This window comes from Sarcophilus harrisii, chromosome 3, assembly GCF_902635505.1.
Source record: "Sarcophilus harrisii chromosome 3, mSarHar1.11, whole genome shotgun sequence".
In the NCBI taxonomy this organism is placed as follows: domain Eukaryota; kingdom Metazoa; phylum Chordata; class Mammalia; order Dasyuromorphia; family Dasyuridae; genus Sarcophilus; species Sarcophilus harrisii.
This window is the reverse complement of record NC_045428.1, coordinates 593,915,219-593,936,679: the sequence shown is the minus strand read 5'-3', so window position 1 is coordinate 593,936,679 and position 21,461 is coordinate 593,915,219. Positions and strand designations below refer to the sequence as shown.

General features: G+C 38.9%; 1 protein-coding gene across 1 annotated transcript in view; it reads right to left on the bottom strand.

The window, feature by feature from the left end:
* Nucleotides 1-9,482: 9,482 nt before the first annotated feature.
* The window catches only part of LOC105750124 (carcinoembryonic antigen-related cell adhesion molecule 5-like), a 38,823-nt gene continuing 26,844 nt past the window's right edge, over nucleotides 9,483-21,461 (bottom strand). The window contains exons 3-8 of the mRNA XM_012546941.2: nucleotides 20,118-20,399; nucleotides 14,884-15,162; nucleotides 13,819-14,094; nucleotides 11,659-11,940; nucleotides 10,960-11,062; nucleotides 9,483-9,552 (exon numbers count right to left, since the gene is read on the bottom strand). Coding sequence (XP_012402395.2) covers nucleotides 9,483-9,552; nucleotides 10,960-11,062; nucleotides 11,659-11,940; nucleotides 13,819-14,094; nucleotides 14,884-15,162; nucleotides 20,118-20,399 — 1,292 coding nt within the window. The remainder of the gene's footprint in view (nucleotides 9,553-10,959; nucleotides 11,063-11,658; nucleotides 11,941-13,818; nucleotides 14,095-14,883; nucleotides 15,163-20,117; nucleotides 20,400-21,461) is intronic.

The window sequence follows — 21,461 nt, the reverse complement described above, 5'->3', positions numbered from 1 at the left end:
GTGATTTGCTATGGATCACATGTCAAAGGTAAAGTTAAAGGATGAGCAGAAAGGAGTGGACTCTTCTGTTGTTTGGTAACTTGTCCTTTCAATGTATTGGCCCATCTTTGGGTTTTCAACAATGTTGGTACAATCATAATCCTGAAACCAGTTCCCTAACTGTCAGACTCAGGTCCAAAGTCTTTGTCATTCACATATTATCTGCTGGTGTTTTTGTTATTGTTGTTTGTCTTCTCCATTTGACATAAAAGAGAACTTTTGTTGTGTTGGTAAAGGGGACAGTTGTTGGAGGAAGTGGGTAACTAGTGATAGTGATTCAAAGGAAAGGGAAGAAGAAAAGGGAAGAAGCAACCAATGAAACATGGGATAGGTAGGGGTGCAAAAGTCAGAAGGAAGTGGAGAAAGGCCCAAGCAGACAGCGCAGTGTGGGTGTGATCATGTTGTATTTAATATACATTTCAAAAACTGGACCTAAGAAAAGTTGACAATGGTATCCCCATTGCCTCTATTGGTTTTCTTTATATATCAAAATGTTCTTACGTATAGATGGCTATTAAGTCATAATTTAAAAGGAGAAAAAAAAATCAATACATGTTCTGCCTCTGAACCTTTGTCCCTCTCACTCCATTCCTGTCATCATTTCATAAAGGATTTCCCTTTTTTGGTGGAGGAGGAAATTTTGAATCGGTTACAATCTTTATTTTTTGTGTTACTTTCCAATAGCATTTTATTTTTCCAAATACATGTAAAAATATTTTTCATATTCATTTTCATAAATTTTTCTCCCTGTCTCCCTTATCTGCCATCTCCCCAAGATATTAAGTAATCTGAGATAGGTTAAATATGTGCAATTCTTTTAAACATATTTCCATACTTGTTCCCCTAAAGGTGAAAAACATGTGAAAGGAAAAACAAACAAAAAGGTGAAAATACTATGCTTCAATCCATATTCAGTCTCCATAGTTCTCTCTCTGGATGTGGATGGCATCTTCCAAAGGATTTCAGCACATTTGCAAGGAGTCAAAAATTTAATGTTTTTTTTTCCCCCAGCAGGTTTGTGTTGTTTTTTTTAATTTGGTGCCAAACGATGAAATAGTGATTTTTCCCCAAACAGAATTAATACTTAACATCTAATTACAATTAAAATTAACACCAAAATTAATACCTTTTGCAAAAATAGGTTCTTACTTGACTTGTATCTCCCCTTGTGCCAGGGTACTGGGCTTAAAGCCAGGAAGACTCATTTTTTTTAGTTTTGTCCAAATGACCTGCAGCTGGCCCCCACCCTGATTATGAGACTTCATATCTGCCTTCTTTTCAAAATCTTGGTTCTAATTTCTCCAGTCTCGGTAATTCTGGTTATCCAAATTTCATTCCCAATCTACTGCTACAAGAAACCATATATTCCCTGCCCCAAATTCACATTCATGTCCCACCTCAAGTGGTAGAAAAAGAAAAGCAGAAAGAGAACCACAAGAAAATTCATGGTCATCTTTTCCAATGCAAAGATTTCTCTCCACTTGACTGTCTTCCTCCAAGAGGCCCACTCCTATTCAGGTATTCAAACACTAGGTGATGAATGATATCTGCCATCTACTCAGGTCCTTTTTCATCCTGTTGTGGAACTGGCCCTAGGCTCTCTAAGGCTCTTCCAGCAAAGTTCAAACACTGGAAAAACTGAAAAGATTTTGAGATGGATTGTGACTGTCATCTCAGACATCAAGAATTAAAAGGGACTACAGGAGTCATCTAGTTCAACCCTTTCATTTTAGAGAGAAGGAAATAGCTCTAGTATAGTTGTGACTTCCATAAGTTCACATATGTAATAAGTGACAAAAGAGACCATTTTATCCATCTCTTTCATTTCTATCAAAGAATAAACTGAGACAGAATTTAAGTGACTATTTCAAAGTCACTCATACCAGGGGTGGCATTTGAAACTGGGTCTACTGACTCCAAATTCTATGCTCTGTCCACTTGATCACTTTGCCTCTAATCTAAGATTTCCAAAGATTATTTCTAAAGGGCTGGCCACTGGGCCATGACATTGTTTAGCCATGTAATTCATTGAGCAATTCACTAGATAGGGGTGTGGGGATGAAGGTGGGGAGGAGCTACAGCTATCATGAGAGAATAAGGATTCATGTGGATGCAATCAGAGGTCTCGGAAACGTGGAGATTAATACTAATAACAGCAACAACAATAATATAGCAATAGACATTTATTTAGTGGTTTATAGTGATAAAGTCCTTTATATTCTTCCAGAAAGCTTGAGATATAGGGTAATTTTATCTTCATTTTGAGAAGGGAAAAGAAATCCAGAGAGTAGAGATGGCCTGACCAGTATCACAAAGCAAGTAAATGGTGGAATTAGAACTCCAGTCCAAATCTTCTGAATCCAAGTAGGGGAAAGGCTAAGTAACTGGGTCAGTTATACAATAAATATTTTCATATGGTGATGACAGTGTCTGTTAAATGAAAAAAAAAAAAAAGAAGAGGTTTGTCCCTACACCCACCCCTATTAACCACTCTGGTGAAAAGGGCAAGAAACCTTGAAGCATTCACATGACAAGGTAGATCTAAGGTTTGATTCTCCAAATTGTCTCTATTTCCCTTTTACCAAATACCTTGAAATACAAAAAGATGTCTTACAGAAGTCACCCAAAGGCTATATAACCTCAAAGTCATAGATGAATAGAATAATGGAACTGGGAAGGTCCTTGAAACAGAAAATTTCAAAAATGGGAGAACCCTTAGTACAGGGAATGTCAGAGTTAGGAGGATTCTTAAAACAGAAAATATAAGAGATGAAAGGACCCTTAGAAGAGGGAAAGTAGTTGTTGCTGATGACGTTAGAATAGGGAATGTTACAACTAAAAAGGATCTTAGAATATCAGAATAAAGAAGGGCTATAGAGGGAGGACTCTAGAGGAGAGGATATAGAATGGCAAAATTGAAAAGAATCTAAGAACATAGAACATGAAAGGTCAGAGCTCTAGAAGACTTTATGACATAGAATATCAAAATTAGAAGAATTCTTAGAATACAAAATAATGTGGGCATGTAAGAGTCAGAAGGTTCTTTAGAGACCAATCAACACTATCCTTCCTCCCCCAAGATAGGAGTCCCCCTCAACAGAATGCTTGCCTTCCCTGCTTTTAACTCCCTACATGCCAAGGCAGCCCAACCTACTGTCTTTAAAATAATGCTGATGTCCCTGCTAGGTCTCCTCTCCTCCATGCTTAATACTCCCGGTTCCCCCAATCCAATTTTGCATGATCTTATTTTCAGTCCTTTCCCTGTCCAGTTGCCTCCTTTACTCCAGCATGTCAGTATCATTCCCAAAATGGGTCTGATGAACTAGATACAAGCCTTCAAATAGCTTCTGACTGGAATAAAGAATTTTAGCAGTCACACCTCCCGCCTTATGAACATCAGACTTTGGCAAAATGGTCAGTGGAGACCAGGGACAATGTTCCATCATCAGCTTCAAAGACTCCATTTCTACATACCCACGCACACGCACACACACACATACACACGTACCTCATAGACTGACTCCGTTTTGTGCAATTGGTCATTGGCAAGTGGTGAGAGAAATTCCTGATGATGAGATTGGTTATGATAGACAGGTGCTTTATTCTGTATAATAAAGAAGAAAGACTCAAGGGAACAATCTGTCTAAGAGTCCAAGTATCTTGGAATTAGGGAAATTCATATATACAAACTCAGAATGTTAAAATTAACAGCCTCAGGGAATCTCAAATTAATATATTTTAACATTATAAAACCTTAGCATCACAGAATTTTAGAATGAGGAAATGTTTTAGAATCACAAAATCTCAAACTTTTGAAGCAGAAACTCTTATTTAGTCATTGGGTCATAAATCAGCCCAATGCATAAATCATCCTCCTCTAAGCATTAGAGAAAGATGCGCAGACAAAGAATTGCATATAAATCCTAACTGCAGTATGCCAGCTATGTAGACCCTGGACAAATCACCTAATCTCCATTAACTTCAGTTACCTCAACTATAAATTAAGGAACTTGGACTGAAGGTTTTCATTGTTCTTTCTAGTTCTCTCTTCTTTGATTTCTGTAGTTCATTCCAACTTGAGTATCCTGAATTTTCATCTGTCTTCACACTCCTGCCCCAATACTTCTAGACCTTCCTTCTAAGTGGATAAATGGAAGTTGGAATGGAAGCTTGGAAGACCTCTTGTAGACCCCTTCCTTATGAGCCCTCTAAACATACCTCATAGATGAGGTCTTCTGGTGGGTCCTGGGGAAACAAACAAAAAGTATTCACATCAGAGGTTGAGGATGGGTGTACATAAAGTTCTCATCTAGACCAAGTACCAAAACAAGAGCTCTTGGTCCTATGCAGCGGAGAGAGTGAGGTTTGGGGGTTGAAAATAGCAGGGCAGGAGAGGTCTGGGGGCAGAGCCAAGATAGTGGAATGAGCCAGGAAGCTGCTTAAGATTTCCCAGCTTCTCTCAAAAACCACATGAAACCAAGCCTCTGAACAAAATCTGAAGGAATGAGACCACTCTCCTGTTCAAAATAGATTAGAACATCAAAAAGTGCTCATAAAGGATTTAAAAGGCAAATAAGAGAGGTAGAAGAAAAATTGGAGAAACAAACAAGAGGTATTCAAGAAAGAGTCAATAGCTTAGGAAAGGAAACACAAAAATTGACTGAAAAAACAATTCCTTTAAAAATACAATTGGCCAAATGAAAAAAAAAAATCCACCTAAAAAAACACCTTGAAAGTAAAATTAATCAAATGGAAAAAGAGACACAAAAACTAACTGAAAAAAAATCATACAATAAAAACTAGAATTAGCAAATGGAAGCTAATGAATCTATGAGACATCAAAAATCAGTCTAACAAACTTTTAAAAATGGCAGAAAATGTAATATAATTCATTGGAAAACCAGCTGACATAGAAAATAAATCCAGAAAAGACAATTTTAAAATTATTGATCTACCTGAAGGCCATGATGAAAAAAAAAAAAAAAGAGATCATCAAGGAAAACTGTCTTAATATACTAGAACCAGAGGACAAAATGTCATTGAAAGAATCCATCAATCCCCTCTGGAAAGAGATCCCACAAGGAAAACCAAAAGAAAAAAAAAAAAAAAACATTGTTGCAAAATTCAAGAACTATTATCTAAAAAAAAAAAAAAAAAATACTGCAAGCTCTCAAAAAAAAAGCAATTCACAGTATTGTTCTTTAAGAAATGACCAGCAGGACGAATACAGAGAAGATTGGCGAGACTTACATGAACTGATGGTAAATGAAATGAGCAGAACCAGGAGATCATTATATACCTCAACAACGATACTGTATGAGGATGTATTCTGATGGAAGTGGATTTCTTCAACAAAGAGATCTAACTCAGTTTCAATTGATCAAGGATGGAGAGAAGCAGCTACACCCAAAGAAAGAACACTGGGAAATGAATGTAAACTGCTTGCATTTTTGTTTTTCTTCCTGGGTTATTTATATCTTCTGAATCCAATTCTCCCTCTGCAATAAGAGAACTGTTCGGTTCTGCACACATATATTGTATCTAAGATATACTGTAACCTATTTAACATATATAGAACTGCTTGCCATCAGGGAGTGGAGGAAGGGAGGGGAAAAATCAGAACAGAAGTGAGTGCAAGGGATAACATTGTAAAAAATTACCCAGGCATGGGTTCTGTCAATAAAAAGTTATTAAAAAAAAAAAAAAGAAAGAAAAGAAAAAGAAAATGTTACAGAAGCATCTTAAAAGAAGCCACAGATTCTTAGAAGCTGAAGTGAAGAGAGAAAGCATTGCAGAAATGAAACCAAACAGTGAAAAAGCACAAAGGTAAGAAATGAGTCATTATGGGCGAGTCAAATCAAATCAATAAGCATATAAGAAACAATTACTACATGCCAGGGGTATGCCAGGCACTGTGTGAGAACTGTTTCTTTGTCATGTAGGGCTTATTCTAGAGAATTAATTCTGGGATGGGAAGAGCTTTCACTCTACCATCGATGGATATAAAAACAAAAGCTATCAATAAAATTTATTTAATGCACTTAAAAAAAAAAAAAAAAAGCAATTCAAGCATCAAGGAGCCATAGTCAGGATTACCCAGGAGAAGAGATGGATCTTCAATGAAGTGAGGGACTTTCAATCATTTCTATTGAAAAGATCAGAACTAAAAAGAAATTTTGATCTTCAAACACAGGACTCAAGAAAAACATAAAAAAGCAAAGATTAAATTGTTTTACATTCCTAGATGGGAACATGATACTTGTAACTCTTGAGAACTGTATCTTGTATTAGGACAGTTAGAGGGGTCAAACATAGACAGAGGATGCGAGTATAAATTGATTTTGATGTGATGATATTGAAGAAAAAATTATTAAAGGGTGGAGAAGGGATTATGATAGGAGAAAAGGAAAGGAAAGGTAAAATTGGATATTTTAGATCATGAAGAGGCACAAAATGCCTATCTTAATAGAGGGAAAGAAGAGAGGGAGATGAGCGTTATTAGAAGCTTAATCTCATCAATTTTGGCTCAAAGAGGGAATAACATATTCACTCAGTTGGAAATAGACATTTATCTTACTCTATAAGAAAATACGAAGAGAAAGGGGAAAGAAAAGAGAGGGGATGGATAGAAGAGAACAGAGACTTTAGGAAAAAGGGTAAAGGAAAAGAGGAGGAGTGAAAGAGGAGAGGGCAAGTTGAGAGTGGATGGGTCAGAAACAAAACACTATTAAGGGAGGGACATGGTGGTAAGAGAGAACAAAAGTATATACTGGGAAGAGAATAGGATGGAGAGAAATACACAGCTGGTAAACATAATTGTGAATGTGAATGAGATGAATTCTCATATAAAATGGAAGTAAATAGCATAGTGAACTAAAAACCAGAATCCTGCAGTTTGTTGCTTAGAAGAAACACATTTGAAAGAGATATACAGAGTCAAAAGCTGGAACAGAATTTATTATGCTTCAGCTGAAGCAAAAAAGCAGAGGCAGCCATTCTGATCTCAGATAAAGCAAAAGCAAACATAGACCTAATTAAAAGAAATAAGAATATCATAATTGACTATTCAATAACCAAACTAACAGAAATCATATGATATATCAATAGATGCAGAAAAAGCATTTGACAAAATCCAACACCCATTCTTATTTAAAATACTAGAGAACATAGCAATAAATGGAATTTTCCTTAAAATGTTAAGTAGCAGCTATGCAAAACCATCAGCAAGCATAGGTAATGGTAATAAACTAGAAGCATTCCCAATAAGTCAATGGTAAAACAAGGTTGTCCACTATGACCATTACTATTCAGTTCTAAACAACTGGGAAAATATCAATTACTCATGGGTAGGCCAAGTTAATATAATAAAATGACAATTCTACCTAATCTACCTAAATTTGTTTAGTGGCATTCGAATCAAACCACAAAAAAATTATTTTATAGAGCTAAAAAAAAAATAACAAAATTCATCTGAAAAACAAAAGGTCAAGAATAGCAAGGGAATTAATGAACAAAATGCAAAGGATGGTGGTCTAGCACTACCAGACTTAAAACTCTATTATAAAACAGCAATCATCAAAATTATCTGGTACTGGTAACCACTGGAATAGGTTAGATACATATAACACAATAATCAATGACTATTGTAATCTAGTGTTTGATAAACCCAAAAATTCCATCCCCCGGGATAAGAAGTCACTATTTGACAAAAATTGCTGGAAGAACTGGAAGATGATATCAGAAACTCGACATAGATGTACCTCTACACTCCATCCAAAATTAAATTTAAAATGGATACATAATTAGGTGTAAAGGGTGATACAATAAACAAATTAGGAGAACAAGGGATATTTTACGTATCAGATCTTTGGAAAAAGGAGGAATTTATGGCCAAAGAAAACCCAGAGAACATTATGAACATCAAATTAGATGACTTTGATTACATTAAATTTAAAAGATTTTGCACAAACAAAACCAATGCAGCCAAGATTAGAAGGGAAGCAGAAACTGGAGAAAAAATAATAGCCAATGTTTCTGATAAAGGCCTCATTTATAAGAATAAGTAATTTCCCAACTGATTATGGGCAAAGGATATGAAAATTTTCAGATGATGAAATTAAATCCATCTAAGCTTTGATGTTCTAAATCACTATTGATTAGAAAAATACAAATTAAAACAACTCTAAGGTACCACTTTACACCTCTCAGATTGGCTAAGAGAACAGGAAAAAATAATGATAAATCTTGGAGGGGTTGGGGTAAAACTGGAGCACTAATGCATAGTTGGTAGAGTTTGTGAAATGATCCAACTATTCTGGAGAGCAGTTTGGAATTATGCCCAAAGGACTACAAAACTGTGCATATCCTTTGATCCAGTAGTACCACTGCTGTGTCTGCATACCAAAGAAATCATGAAAGAGGGGAAAGGATCCACATGTGCAAAAATGTTTGTAGTAGCTTTTTTTGTGGTGGCAAAGAATTAGAAAAAGGGTAGATAGCCATCAATTGGGGAATAGCTAAATAAGTTATGGCATATGAAAGTAATGTATATTTTTTTATTAAAATGATGAACAGGCTGGTTTTAGAAAGGCCTAGAAAGATTTATGTGAACCGATACTGAATGAAACAAGCAGAAACAGGAAAAAACATTGTAACACAATACCAAGATTGTGTGACGATTGACTATTAATAACTTGATTCTTCTCAGCAGTTAAGTGATCAAGGCAATCCCAATAAGCTTTGGATGGAAAACACCATCCACATCCAGAGGGAGAAGTATGGAGATGGCATATAAATCAACACATGCTATATTCACTTTTTTTTCTTGTTTTTTTCTCATTTTTCCCTTTTGTTCTGATTTTTCTCTTCCAACATGATTCATAAGAAAATATAGAAAGAGAGAAAGAGGGAGAGAGGAAGAAAGGGAAAGAGGGAAGGAGAGAGGGAAGAAAGGAAGGAGGGAGAGAGGAAAGGAGAGAGAGAAAGAGAGAGGAGGGGAAGGGAGAGGGAGATGGGGAGAGAGAAGGAAAGGAAGAGGGAAAGGGAGAAGGAGAGGGGGAGGAGAGAGAGAGACACAAGGAGAGGGTGAGGGAAAGAGGGAAGGAGAGAGAGAGAGAAAAGGGGTGGGAGAGGGGGAGGGAGTATATATATAACCAAAAGATGTTGTGGTTTTTTACATGTAACTGGGGAAAATAATTGTTTTTAAAAAGAGAATAACAGTGTATTTCCCAGAGATATATGGGAGAGATAAACAGACTCCAAGAAAGTGAAGGAGTAAATGTAGAAAGGTTTCAAGTGCCATAGACAGAGAAGAAGCCCAGAGCAGGGGTTGTAAACCATCAGATATTGGCAGATCACTATGACAGAACCTCTGCAGGTGGGAAAGGGGCCCCCAGAGATTTTTCAGAACTTTGCAGATGGGGAGGGAACTACAGAAAGTTTGCCTAACCTGTGCAGATGTGTTTCTTGGTCTCTTGGATCCTAAGGCACCTATTGCCACAGATTCCGACTGCCCTGGAGGGAAAGAAAACTCAATATATGGAGAAGCAAGAAGTGATTCATGTGAGACCAGATCATGGCCTCTATATTTGGAAGAGTCCTTAGAGATTATCTTGTTCAGCCCCTCCCATTCTACAGATGAGGAAAGTGAGATTTGGAGAGGTAAAGGGACTTTAAGTCATACAGAGTAAATTAGTGACGGGAGATAGTACTAGAATGCAGGTGCCTGCAGGGTTTTTGTTGTTTTGTTTTGGGAAGAGAGGCAATAAAGTTATTTAATTAATCCAGGGTCATCTACCTAGTGTCTGAGGTCAAATTTGAACTCAGGTCTTTCCCACTCCAGAGCACTTGCTCTATCTACTACAGCACCACCCCATGCCTGGATAATAGAACTTCATTTGGAGGGGTGGGAGAGGAGTTTCTGGGAGATAGGGTTTTATGCTGCTCCATCAGTGGCTCTGCTTACCAAGATTGGGCTCCAGGTGAGTTTTTCTTGTCTTTCCTCCTTTCATTTGTCCCCCTGACTTCTTTTCTGGGTAGCTAAAATAAATGTTCTTGTTGTTTTCTTATAGTTATTCTGTCACCGCCCCCATGAGAATACTGAATGCTCATTCCCAGCACAAAAAAAGTAAGAAAACAGGGCCCGGATAGTCTGACTCCTCTATCCACAAGACAGTGACACAACAATATTGGGAGCAGATTAATCATCCTCCCTGTGCTCCAAAGCCACCTCTAATGCCATTTCTTTCCTGAAACCCAGACCATGGCTATAAACTCTCAAAGCACATTCCCAACATGCTCCTCCTTCCTTACTTTGCAAACATAGCCCAGAATTTATGTGAGGTCTTTCCCCACCCCTTAACCATATACCACACTATTCCCCCAGTATGCTTCCAGAGGCATCATCTTATGGTAAATAGAAAAGACCAGATTGTGGCTCTGTAATCCTAAAAAGATGATCTCTCCCTTTCTGAACCTCAGTTTCTCCATCTTCCCCAATGGAAGAGCATAAAATCCATATTATGTCACCCAGAGTGCACATTACTGACCCCAGTGAAGAAAAATCTTTATGAGCCTCAAAGAATAAGAACATCATTCACAGCCTCTCCCATAGCTCAGGAGGCTTCAAAGAATGAGAACTGAGTGGTACCATAGAGGTCCTTGGCATTCTGGGATGATACCTTTACAAATGAGGCTATTTCGTCCAGTCTCCTACTTTTACAAACAAAGCAAGTGAGGCACACAGGGAGAGGTTAGGGATCTTACCTAAAGTCACACAGGTAATACATGCAAAGCAAGATTTGAATCCAGGTCTTCAGATGCCACAAGCCGCCCCCATTTCACTGACCCTCCCTGCCTTGGAACAGAGCACAAAAGATTATGCTGAATAGATCCCCCCTATTCTCCCATTCCAAGGGGTACCTTTTCCTGATGACGAGGAAATACGCCAGCCCTGTGCTCAGGACAACAGCAGCCAGAACTCCAACCACAATGCCAGCAATGACCCCAGCAGATAAGGTGGAATCTGGCACACCCAGGAAAATGGGATTCAGGGCCAGAAATGGGGAGTAGGACCTCAGAGACATTCCTATAGCTGTGGAGGATCCAGAACATCCCCAAGAGGGGAAGGAGCCCAAGGCCACTATGGGAAGCCTATGGAGGGGGAGGGGAAGGGGAGGCAGGAGCATCTCCTAAAGGAGAAGCACTAAAGGATATATTTGTGGGGTTAAGGAACCTTGAGCTATTTCTGGGGCAGTGGGAGGGGCCTGAAGATGTTCTGAGGCAGGTAGGGACCCAGTTCTATTGCCAGAGCATGAGCGCCCAGAAGCATTTGTTGAGAGGGGAAGACAGTTACTCCTTCCTTTGGGGAGTGAAGGGAGTGCACTGATTGGTTAAATCACAGACTGTATCCCCCAAGTCATCAGCATCACAGGAACCCCAAAGTTTGGGGGCCAGGGGCAATTGCCCCACTTTGTCATGACTTCTGGCTTGGGGATGCGAGTAGGGACTACTTTTCCTTTGTTCTCAGTTCACGGACTAGAGGGGCTAGAGGCCGGTGAGCTCCCCAGGACCCCAGGAAGATGGAAGGGCTATCTCAGGGAGACAAGCCCGGGGACTCACCGACCACCCTGATGGTGACTGTAGCTGAGCGGATCACTTGGGTCAAGTTGTTCCACGCCAGGCACATGCAAGTTCCCTGATGATCCCAGGTCATACCCTCGATAGTGAGCAGAGATCCATCCTGTTCCAATGGGTTGGTGCTATTGAGGGACCAGTGATAATGGGCAGCCGGCTGAGAAGGAGCGCTGCACAGTAAGGCCAGAGTAGAACCAAGCTTAATCTCAATGCTGTTGACCCTGATGGACCCATATTCTGGAATGATATTGATAGGGTCAGGTCCATCTGTAAAGACAGGAAGAAATCAAGGGGAAGGGGAAATTTTGCTAGATTTGGAGTTATAAAACACAGGATTCATATTCTAGCCAGAAGAACCCTTACTAGAGGTATGATCCTGGGCAAGTCCTTTCCCTTCAGGCCTCATTTTCCTCATCTAAAATTGGATAGTTGGAGAAGATGATTTCCAAAGGTCTTCCCTGCTCTACCATCCTATGATTCTGTGGTTTTTAGTCTGATTTATTAGGTACTGGATACGAGAAATGGGAATGAGACCTATGTGCAATTACTCTGGTCAAGTCACTTAATCTCTTTGATCCTCAATTTCCTCAATTGCAAAATAGGGATTAAAAAGAAGACTTCTATGGTTGCTGAGAGAATCAAATGAAAAAGCATATATAAAGTGTTTTTTGAACCTTAAAATGATTTTATTATTATATTTTAATATATTATATCAGTACATATAATAAGATATTTATACATATATTATATTTTTATTATTAAATGCTTAAATCTTAAACTGCTTTTTATTACAAGGAGGTTGATTTTAGCTGAGCATAAAGAACTTCTTCATTCTGAAAGCACTCCTCCCAATGAACAATCAGTTGTCTCCAAAAGACAGGATGTTCTCCATTGTGAGGGGTCTTTAAAGCAGGGGAATGACTGGTAGTTAAATAATGGTGGGATATAATAGACTATAAGCTCCTTGAGGACAAAATGTTTTCTAACCTGTTGTTCTTATATACCCATCACCTAGATCAATACTTTGCATAATAAAATTTTATTGTCTTGGCTTTAAAAAAAAATTACTTTTGGTTTTTTTTTTTTTTTATCTGCATGATGTTAGACCCTCTGAGCCCCAGTTTCCTCATCTGTAAAATGGAAGAGCTGGTCCAGATGGCCTCTAGATTCCCTTTCAACTCTAGATCTAGGATGTCTCTGATCACCTCCCAGATAAATGTAAGATACTTGAGGATAAGAACAGCTTTGTTTTTCTCTGTTTGTTGGTCAAAATGCTGTTATCTTTTGACTCAAAGATCCCACAATTAGGGATAAACCCCAAGGAAGTCAATGATAAAAAGAAACACCAAATATTCCCAGCAGCATTGTTTATAGTAGGAGAGAACTGGAAACAAAGGAGAATTGATCGAGGCTAAAGAGTGTGGTCCATGAATGAGATGGAATCCCACTGTGCCAGAAATGACAAATGTGATAAAAACATAGAAATCTGAGAAGACTTCTATGAACTGATGCAAAGAGAAGTAAGCAGAGCCAGGGAATCCACGTCTGCATTGACAACCACAAAGTAAAATAGAAAGAATGACACCGCCAACAACACAAAACTGAATGACCACGCTTGACCCCTAGAAAAGAGACATGCAAATGTGTCTCCCTTCTTTCTGCCAAAGGTAGGAGAGTAGAATATTGCATCTAAATTCGGGTTGTCCTGATGTGTTGCTTAGGTTTGTTTTTTTTTTCTAAGCAGCCTTTTCATCCTCTTTCTTTTATATTTCTTGTCATAAAAGATCGAGAAGAGAGGAAAGATATAATGAGAAAGAAAGGAAGAAAAAGTTAGTATAGGATAGAGAATAGACTTCTCTAAATAGATTTCATTGATATAAGGACTTCCTCTATGAAAAAAGATTTCCTTTTCCAATTTAGGTCAGCACTTTTCCTTTCACTGATAATCTGAAAGTATCACCTCAAATACAGAAAGGATAAAAAATTTACCCAGGATCACATAGAAGGTACATACCAAAATGTGTGTGTGATATATATATTTATACATACATTTATATACATTAAAAGATATATTTGTTTAAAAAATATTAGCCATCAAAAGCAATAAATGCTTTCTGGGTCAAAGTACTGAATAGGGTCACTTACAATTTACAGTCAAAGACACTGGGTCACTGATGTTCCTGCTGATCAAGTTCCAGGTGGCACATTGATATTGCCCAGCATCCTCCCTGTGGGCCTGAGCTATGGTCAGTGTCCGGTTCCCCTGGGACAGCACCAGTCGGTCACTCAATGGGATAGTCTGGTTGTCCAAGAGCCACTGAACCTCGATCCCAGCATCTGGAGTATCACAGGTGAAGTTCACTGATCCCTCCTCCACAATGGAGGTGGTATTGGCCAACACACGGGGCTTGGTCACCTGTTCTGAAGGGAAGCAGAAGAGATAATGCCCCCAAGGTTCCAGGATCTTTCCCTGGCACCCAAGCTTGAGGGGCTTCAAGATCATCAGATCCAGGTCTCTCATTATATAAATGAGGAAACAGAGACCCAGAACCATGAAGTGACTTCTCAAAACCACATGAATCACCAAGAGCAGAGCAAGGTTTTAAACGCAGTCCTTGGGTTCCATGGTTAGTACTTTGCACCCAACACATTCCCTTGGTCCAACACTTTCACTCCCCCATTGCTCAAATCAGCCTCAGCTGCTCCCACTCCAATTCATCAAAAAAAAAAAAAAAAAAAAGGAAACCAGGAATTTTCTCCCCAACAAAACTGGGCAAAATGTCTCCAAGTAGGTCAAGATCCAGGGACAAGGCCTGGCTTCTAGTTTTGGTTTCACTAACTAGCAGTATGATCTTGTAAAGTCTCCCTCCCTTGTGGAGACCCACTCTCCTCATCTATAAAATGATATGTTAACAAATGATATGCTGACCTCCAACTGATAATTTGGGTTCTAAGCTATGACATTCTAGGATCTAAGGCTCTTCTCTGTTCTAAGGTCCCTCCCAGTCCCAACATTCTTGGTTCTAAGCTTCTTCCCAGGTCTGGTATCTTCTGTTTTAAAGACCCTTTCAATTCTGACACTCCCTGTTCTAAGGCCTTTCTCAGCTCTGACAATCCCTGTTCTTTCATTCCAGCTCTGACTTGGGTGATACTACGTCTGAGTAGAGAAGAAGGGAGCCGGCTGTGCTCCACGGTCTCCCAGGGACTCACCAGCCACCTTGACAGTGCCAAATGCTGAAGAAGACTTTCTAGTCAGTGGATTCTTCACTGTACATTTGAAATTCCCTTCATTATTCATGGAAGCCCTTGGGATATAGTAATTGCACTCAGAAATCCCCAGGTTAGATTCATTTAAATACCAGGCACAGGTAGGAACAGGGTTTGATTCAAACTGACACTTGAAGGTGAGGCTGGAATTAATTTCCACTCCAATGGTGCTGCCCCAAATGGAGTCAGTATCTGGCATGATCATGACCTTATCTGGTCCATCTACAAAGAAAGGATAGTGTTAAGGCTCTTCATTCTCTTCAATATGGGGATTAATTGTACAAGGTCCTTCCTTGTCTTAACTTTCTTCTGTCCTGTCCATGATTCCTCATGGGGACCTTCTCTCCTTTCAGGGCTCTGTGAAGCTACCAAAATCTAGTTGGCTGGCCCTGAGAATTCCTAGAGCTTCTAGTCCACATTTCCGGTGCTGGACAGCTCCACTTGGGCAGTATAGAAAAGAGCACTGAGTTAGGAAACAAGCAGTAGTCTTCCCTTCTCCTCCCCTAACATAAATGACAGGGTTCTCTTCCAGCTTCCTGTGGCTTAACACAGTTTGTAAAGCCTGCTCTCTTCTCTACTGTAACCCATTCTCCCTTTAAGGGCGTGTGTGTGTGTGTGTGTGTGTGTGTGTGTGTGTGTGTACACATCTCTTTCCCTGTATCTGACTGCAAACTCACCAAGAGCAGAGTTTGTGTCATGGCTATCTTTGTATTCTTGGCTCCAGAGAAGAGTCTGAATATAGTAGGTGATTAATAGATGCTTGTTAAAGTGAACCAAATAGAATAGATTAGAATTTAATGGATTAGAATTGAAGTTATTTAAATTAAAATCAAATGAATGGAAAAGATAAATATGAATTGAACTGAAGTAAAATCAATGGACTGAAATTAACTGAATGAATTTTAACTGAATTCATGATTTAAAAAAAAAAAAGTAAAGGAAAGATTATTATCATTGGATGTGCACCCTAGCTTTTGAGAGTCCAGATTCTAAAGGTTTAGAAGCTATACGGATAACATGTTATGACTTAGCAATGAATTTTCTTTAATTTTGTTATCCTTTATTTTCACATTATCTTTATTTCTAAATATCCCCCTCCCTCTTCTATCCAATGGATTATTCCTTATATCAAAGAATCAAAAATAAAGAGAGAAAATTAGCTTAGCTGAATTTATCTAGATCAATAAAACAAGCCAACACATAAACCAAGTATGACATCTTATGCAATATTCCTCTAGAAGTTGGCCTTTTCTCTCTAAAACACCTATTCTATATGTGTTTTGTATGTTGAACTTCTTTATAGTCATATTGTGTAGAGGGCTGGAATTCTGGAGAAGTATATTTGAAACAAGGTGTTAACTCAGTGGAATCGATGAGATAATGGTTCTCTAGTTCACATATATACTTAGTAAGGTGATGTGATAGTTCTCTAATTCATACATAATCATTTTGCCGTAATGATGTAACTACCGTAATGTATATAAGGGCTAAGAAGGACTGGAAAAGAGACATTCCATCTTTGACCAGCCTTGTGGTGGCCCTCTCCCACACTAAGATCAAGACTGGCCCAGAATAAAGAATCTAGACTCTATTCTTGTCCATTCTCATGGTGTCCATCCTGCTGAGACCAAGGCCCTTCTGGAAGACCTCCAGAAAGCTAGCCCGGACATTACAATACTGTCATAGACCAGTGGATAGAGCATTGGATCCACAATCAGGAAGACCTGAGTTCAAACTTCATATTTGTTTGCCTCAGTGTAAAATGTATCCCAGAATTATTATGAGAATACCTTAAATAAGGTGATCAGCAGGTAGTTTGTTATTGCTGAGTCATTTCAGTTATGTCTAACTCTTTGGGATACCATTTGGGATTTTCTTGCAAAAGATACTAGAACAGGTTACCATTTTCTTCTCCAATTCATTTTCCAGATGAGAAAATTAAAGCCAACAAGGATAGTTTACTTAAGGATCTGAGGTCAGATTTGAACTCACAAAAATGAATCTTCCTGATCCCAGGTCTGATACTCTGTGTACTACACCACCTACTTACCAAAATAAATAAATAAAAAGTTGAGGGACTTGCCCAGAGTCACTTAGCTAATAAGTATCTGAGGTTGGATTAAAACACATAAAGATGAGTTTTGGAGATTCAAGGACTGGCATGCCATCCACTGAGCCACCTAGCTGTCCTAGCACCTTGTAGGCTTTTTTTCTTTTCTACCTTTTCCATTAGTATATAAGTTCCTTGAGAGTTGGGGCTATTAGTTTGTTCCTTATGCTTACAGGTTTTACCACAATTAATTTAATAAGTTAAAGCTTCTTGGTATATTGAATTGAAGAATAATGAATCAAATTGACAAGAATTCAATATTGTTATGAATTGATTTGAAAACAACTTAGATGAATTTAATTAAAATGTATTTAACAGAAATGATCTAATTGAATTGAGATTTTGAAATGAATAAAATTGATATGAATCCAACTGCACTGAGATGAAATTAATTTAATTGAATCTCATTAAAAATCATAAAATGAAATTGAATTTAATCAAACAAATTAAACCGAACTGAAAAAAAGGCAAATAATATCGGTATGAATTGAAATAAAATAAATTGAAATGGCTTGAATTAGAATAAATGTAACTGAATTGAACTATCCGATTAGAAAAAATTAAGTACGACTGATGTGAATTCAATTGAACTATACTGAAATTAATTTAGTCTATTTAGATTTAATAGAAATAAACAGGATTGAATCTTCAAAGTGAGTTTAATTAAATTATTACACCAATCTAAGCCATTGGCCATAATCTGGTATGTCCTTCTTACTCAGCACTGGCCTTAGTCACACATTTTCATCCCCCTTCACTCAAAAGAGTGGAGGACAGTTGGCGTCTCAGCTTGCTTGGCTCAATGGGCTTAATCCTTTCCCATCATTCTGAGCATCCTCAGGTCCAGACACCTGCTCCTTCCCATGTGGATCCTGCCCTGTTGAGTCCCCTGTCTGCTGCTGCTTATGTCAGAGGGGATGGAGGAAAGTGTATAGATAGATGCCTTTCCTATCTCAGACTCACAGCATGTCTGTCACCCCCATCCCAGACAGAGCTCTCAGTTTCCTTTAAGGTCCATCAGCATTTCAGGATCTTCAAGTGGTACAAGCAGAATTCAAATTCACATCTCCTGACTCCAGAATGAGGAGGGTGGAGGCAGACAAGATGCAAACTAGGTAAGATAAATACAGGATAAATGAGAACTTGTCTCTGAAGGAACACCAGATAATTAGGGAGGACCGAGAAAGTCTTGCAGAATTTCTAGGGACACAAGCATTTGGGGAATGGGAGGCCAGAAAGGAAGTCCCAGGTAAAGGGGACATTTGAAGAGATTTAGGGATTGTAAGGTGAAAAAGAAGAGGCAAAGACATAGAGGTGGAAGACTGAAAGCCAGGTTTGGGGGACAGCACGGTGAGGTTGGAATGCAGGAAGGGGATAATAAGCGGGTGCTATGACCCATAAATCTGCAAGCACGTAAAAAGCATCTTATACATCAAACACCGTTGGGAGCTGGGGATAGACTTTTCATTGGTCAGTTGTTTCAGTCAGATCCAACTCCCTGTGACCCCATTTGAGGTCTTCTTCACAGAGACACTGGAGTGGTATGGCGTTTCCTTCCCCAGCTCATTTTACACATGAGGAAACTGAGACAATAGGGCAAAGTGTCTTGCCCAGGATCACACAGTTAGTAGGTGACTGAGACCAGATTTAAACTCAAGACAATAGCTATTCCTGATCCCAGTTTTTATGCACTATGGCGCCACCTAGTGGTCTTTTAGGGATAAATACAAAAACAAAAATCAGTCCCTGACCTCAAGGAGCTTCCTTCTATTCTATCAAGGGAGATATAAGTAGATAGATAGACAGATGGATGGACGGATGGACAGACAGATGGACGGACAGACGGAAGGATGGACGGACAGACGGACGGACAGATAAATAGACAGACAGACAGATAGATAGATGGATGGATGAGTAGATGGATGATAAAGAGGCAGACAGGATAGATAGATAGACAAACATATATAAACCACAGGGAAGGGGAGGCCAGTATATAGAGGGGAGAAGGAAGGAATTATGAAGAATTGTTTCAACCTGGAAGTCGTGTTTGAGTTTAGCTTGAAAGAAATCACACAATCTAATTTATACTTTAATATATTTAACATCTACTGGTCATCCTGCCATCTGGGGGAGGGGGTGGGGGGTAAGAGGTGAAAAATTGGAACAAGAGGTTTGGCAATTGTTAATGCTGTAAAGTTGCCCATGCATATAACCTGTAAATAAAAGGCTATTAAATTAAAAAAAAAAAACAAAAGAAAGAAAGAAAGAAATCACACATTCTAAGAGACCAACGTGAGCAAGGATTGTATTCTAGGTGAGGGGGTGGGGAAGAAAAGGAGTTGGGCTCACACAAAGGCATGAAAATAAGAGATGGAATGTTGCATATGAAGAAATAAAAATGCCCTTTGGCTAATATGTCCATGAACTCATTGACCCTGGATCGGGGATCTACATGACTACCCTGTTCTCTCCTGATTTGCCTCATCTTCTTGGATTCCACTGTACTCAAAATCCAGCGTGAGTCCATTCTCAGGGCACCCAATCTCTTCCTGTGGATCTCTGTGTCCCTAACAATTTGCCATCACTAACAATGTGAGTCATCTCAAAGGAGTGGCCACTCACAATCTTTCAGAATCTCAGAACCAAAAAGAATCTTAGTATCTTCCAGGGGAACTTGGAAAAAATCCCTGAGGGCATCCCTGAAAAGATAAAGGTCAGTAGAAATGTCTCTTGGAGTCAGACGCAAAAGATCTGGGATAAAATTCTGACTTATTACCTTCCAGTATGACCTTAGGAAAGTTACTTCTCCTTGACTTTTTTCTCTGAGGTAAGATCCTCATTTTACTGAATGGATAACTTTTAAACCCCATGTCATGATTCTATGGCCCCTCTGAGATCCTCTCTAGCTCTGAGATCCTGTGATCTGGGCCATCCTAATCCTGAACAAGAATTTCTTCTGTTACCTAATAAGTGATCAACCCTGTAAAAGAAGATCTCGATACCTACTCAGCCTATGCTGCTGAAGAAAGGTATAAGGTCCGGGTTCAGGTCTCTAAGAGATACTCACAGTAGACAATCAGATTAAAGTCATCACTGCTCTGGAAGCCCACCGGATTCCAGGCTTCGCAATGGTAGTATCCACTGTCCCTTCTGGTGATATTGTGAAAGATGACAGTCTTGTTATCTGAAGACAAGGAGAGTCGTGGACTGGATGGAAGTTCTGTATTATTCAGGAACCATCTGATGCTGACATCCACATCATTGGAAATACACATGAGCTTCACCATGCTCTTAAACTCAATGATGGAGTCTAGAGACTCCATGGTGATGTTGGGTTTTGATGGTTTCACTGGGACAAAAGAGAAGAAAGGTTAACCCAAGGTGTCAGAGGAGAGGGCATATCCATAGCCCACACAGTTAATCAATCAATAATTATTTGTTAAATTCATTCAATGTGCCCAGTCTTGGGGATAAAAAGAATAGCAAAAGACATTACCTGCCTTGCAGAGCTTACAATCTAATGGAGAAAGAATATGCAAAGAACTATGGACTTTTGTCCCAGGGGCCTGAAAGTAAAGAGTTTTAAATAGAATCTTTCCACAATGTAGAAATAACTTGGCTAAGCACCTGGTAAACAAGAGTAATTACTTAAAACTGAAGGCTATGATGTAATGAACTTCTCTTTCACCATAACTCTTCCCTAGTCTAACCCCACTTTGTTTTCTTCCCTGACTCCCCAACAGCAATCTTCTAGCATCCTGGGATCTCTGCTGACTCTCGCCTTCCCAAACATTGAATTGAGAGTGTTTTCATGCCACTTATCCCAAGTGCAGGGGCTGCTGATCCAGATTTGGCTAGAAGGAGCAAAGAAAAAGAGCCAACAGAGAAGAGAATAAGAGGGAACATCTAAGAGGGAGTCGCTGCAGCTAAACCAGCAACATGGTTGATCGTAGAGAAAATCCAAGGAAGTGATCTAGACAAAGACTAAAAGCAAAGGGACAAGTATTTATGAGAGAAGGAAAGCCTGCCCTGTGCATTAGAAAGCAAAGAAATCAATTCCACGGGATTCCCAGAAGTAATAAATAGCAAAAAATTCCAGAGTGGATCAGAAGCAGATTTTTAATGTTTAAGAAATAACTATGTTAATTTGCAAAGGGAGAACGCCATTAGCAAAAATTAGGCCAGTTGGAATATCAATATGGACTCAAATTAGAGACTCTTTACCTTTTCTATATCATGAACCCCATAGGAAATCTGATGAGGCTTCTAGATCCATTCTCAGAATCATGTTTTTAAATGCACAAGATGAATTAAATAGAATCACAAATTAAACCAATTCTTTTGAAATTAAGTTTTCAATTTCCTTCACAAGCTAATTGTACCCTATTTCAGAGTCCGAGTCTTTTTGTGC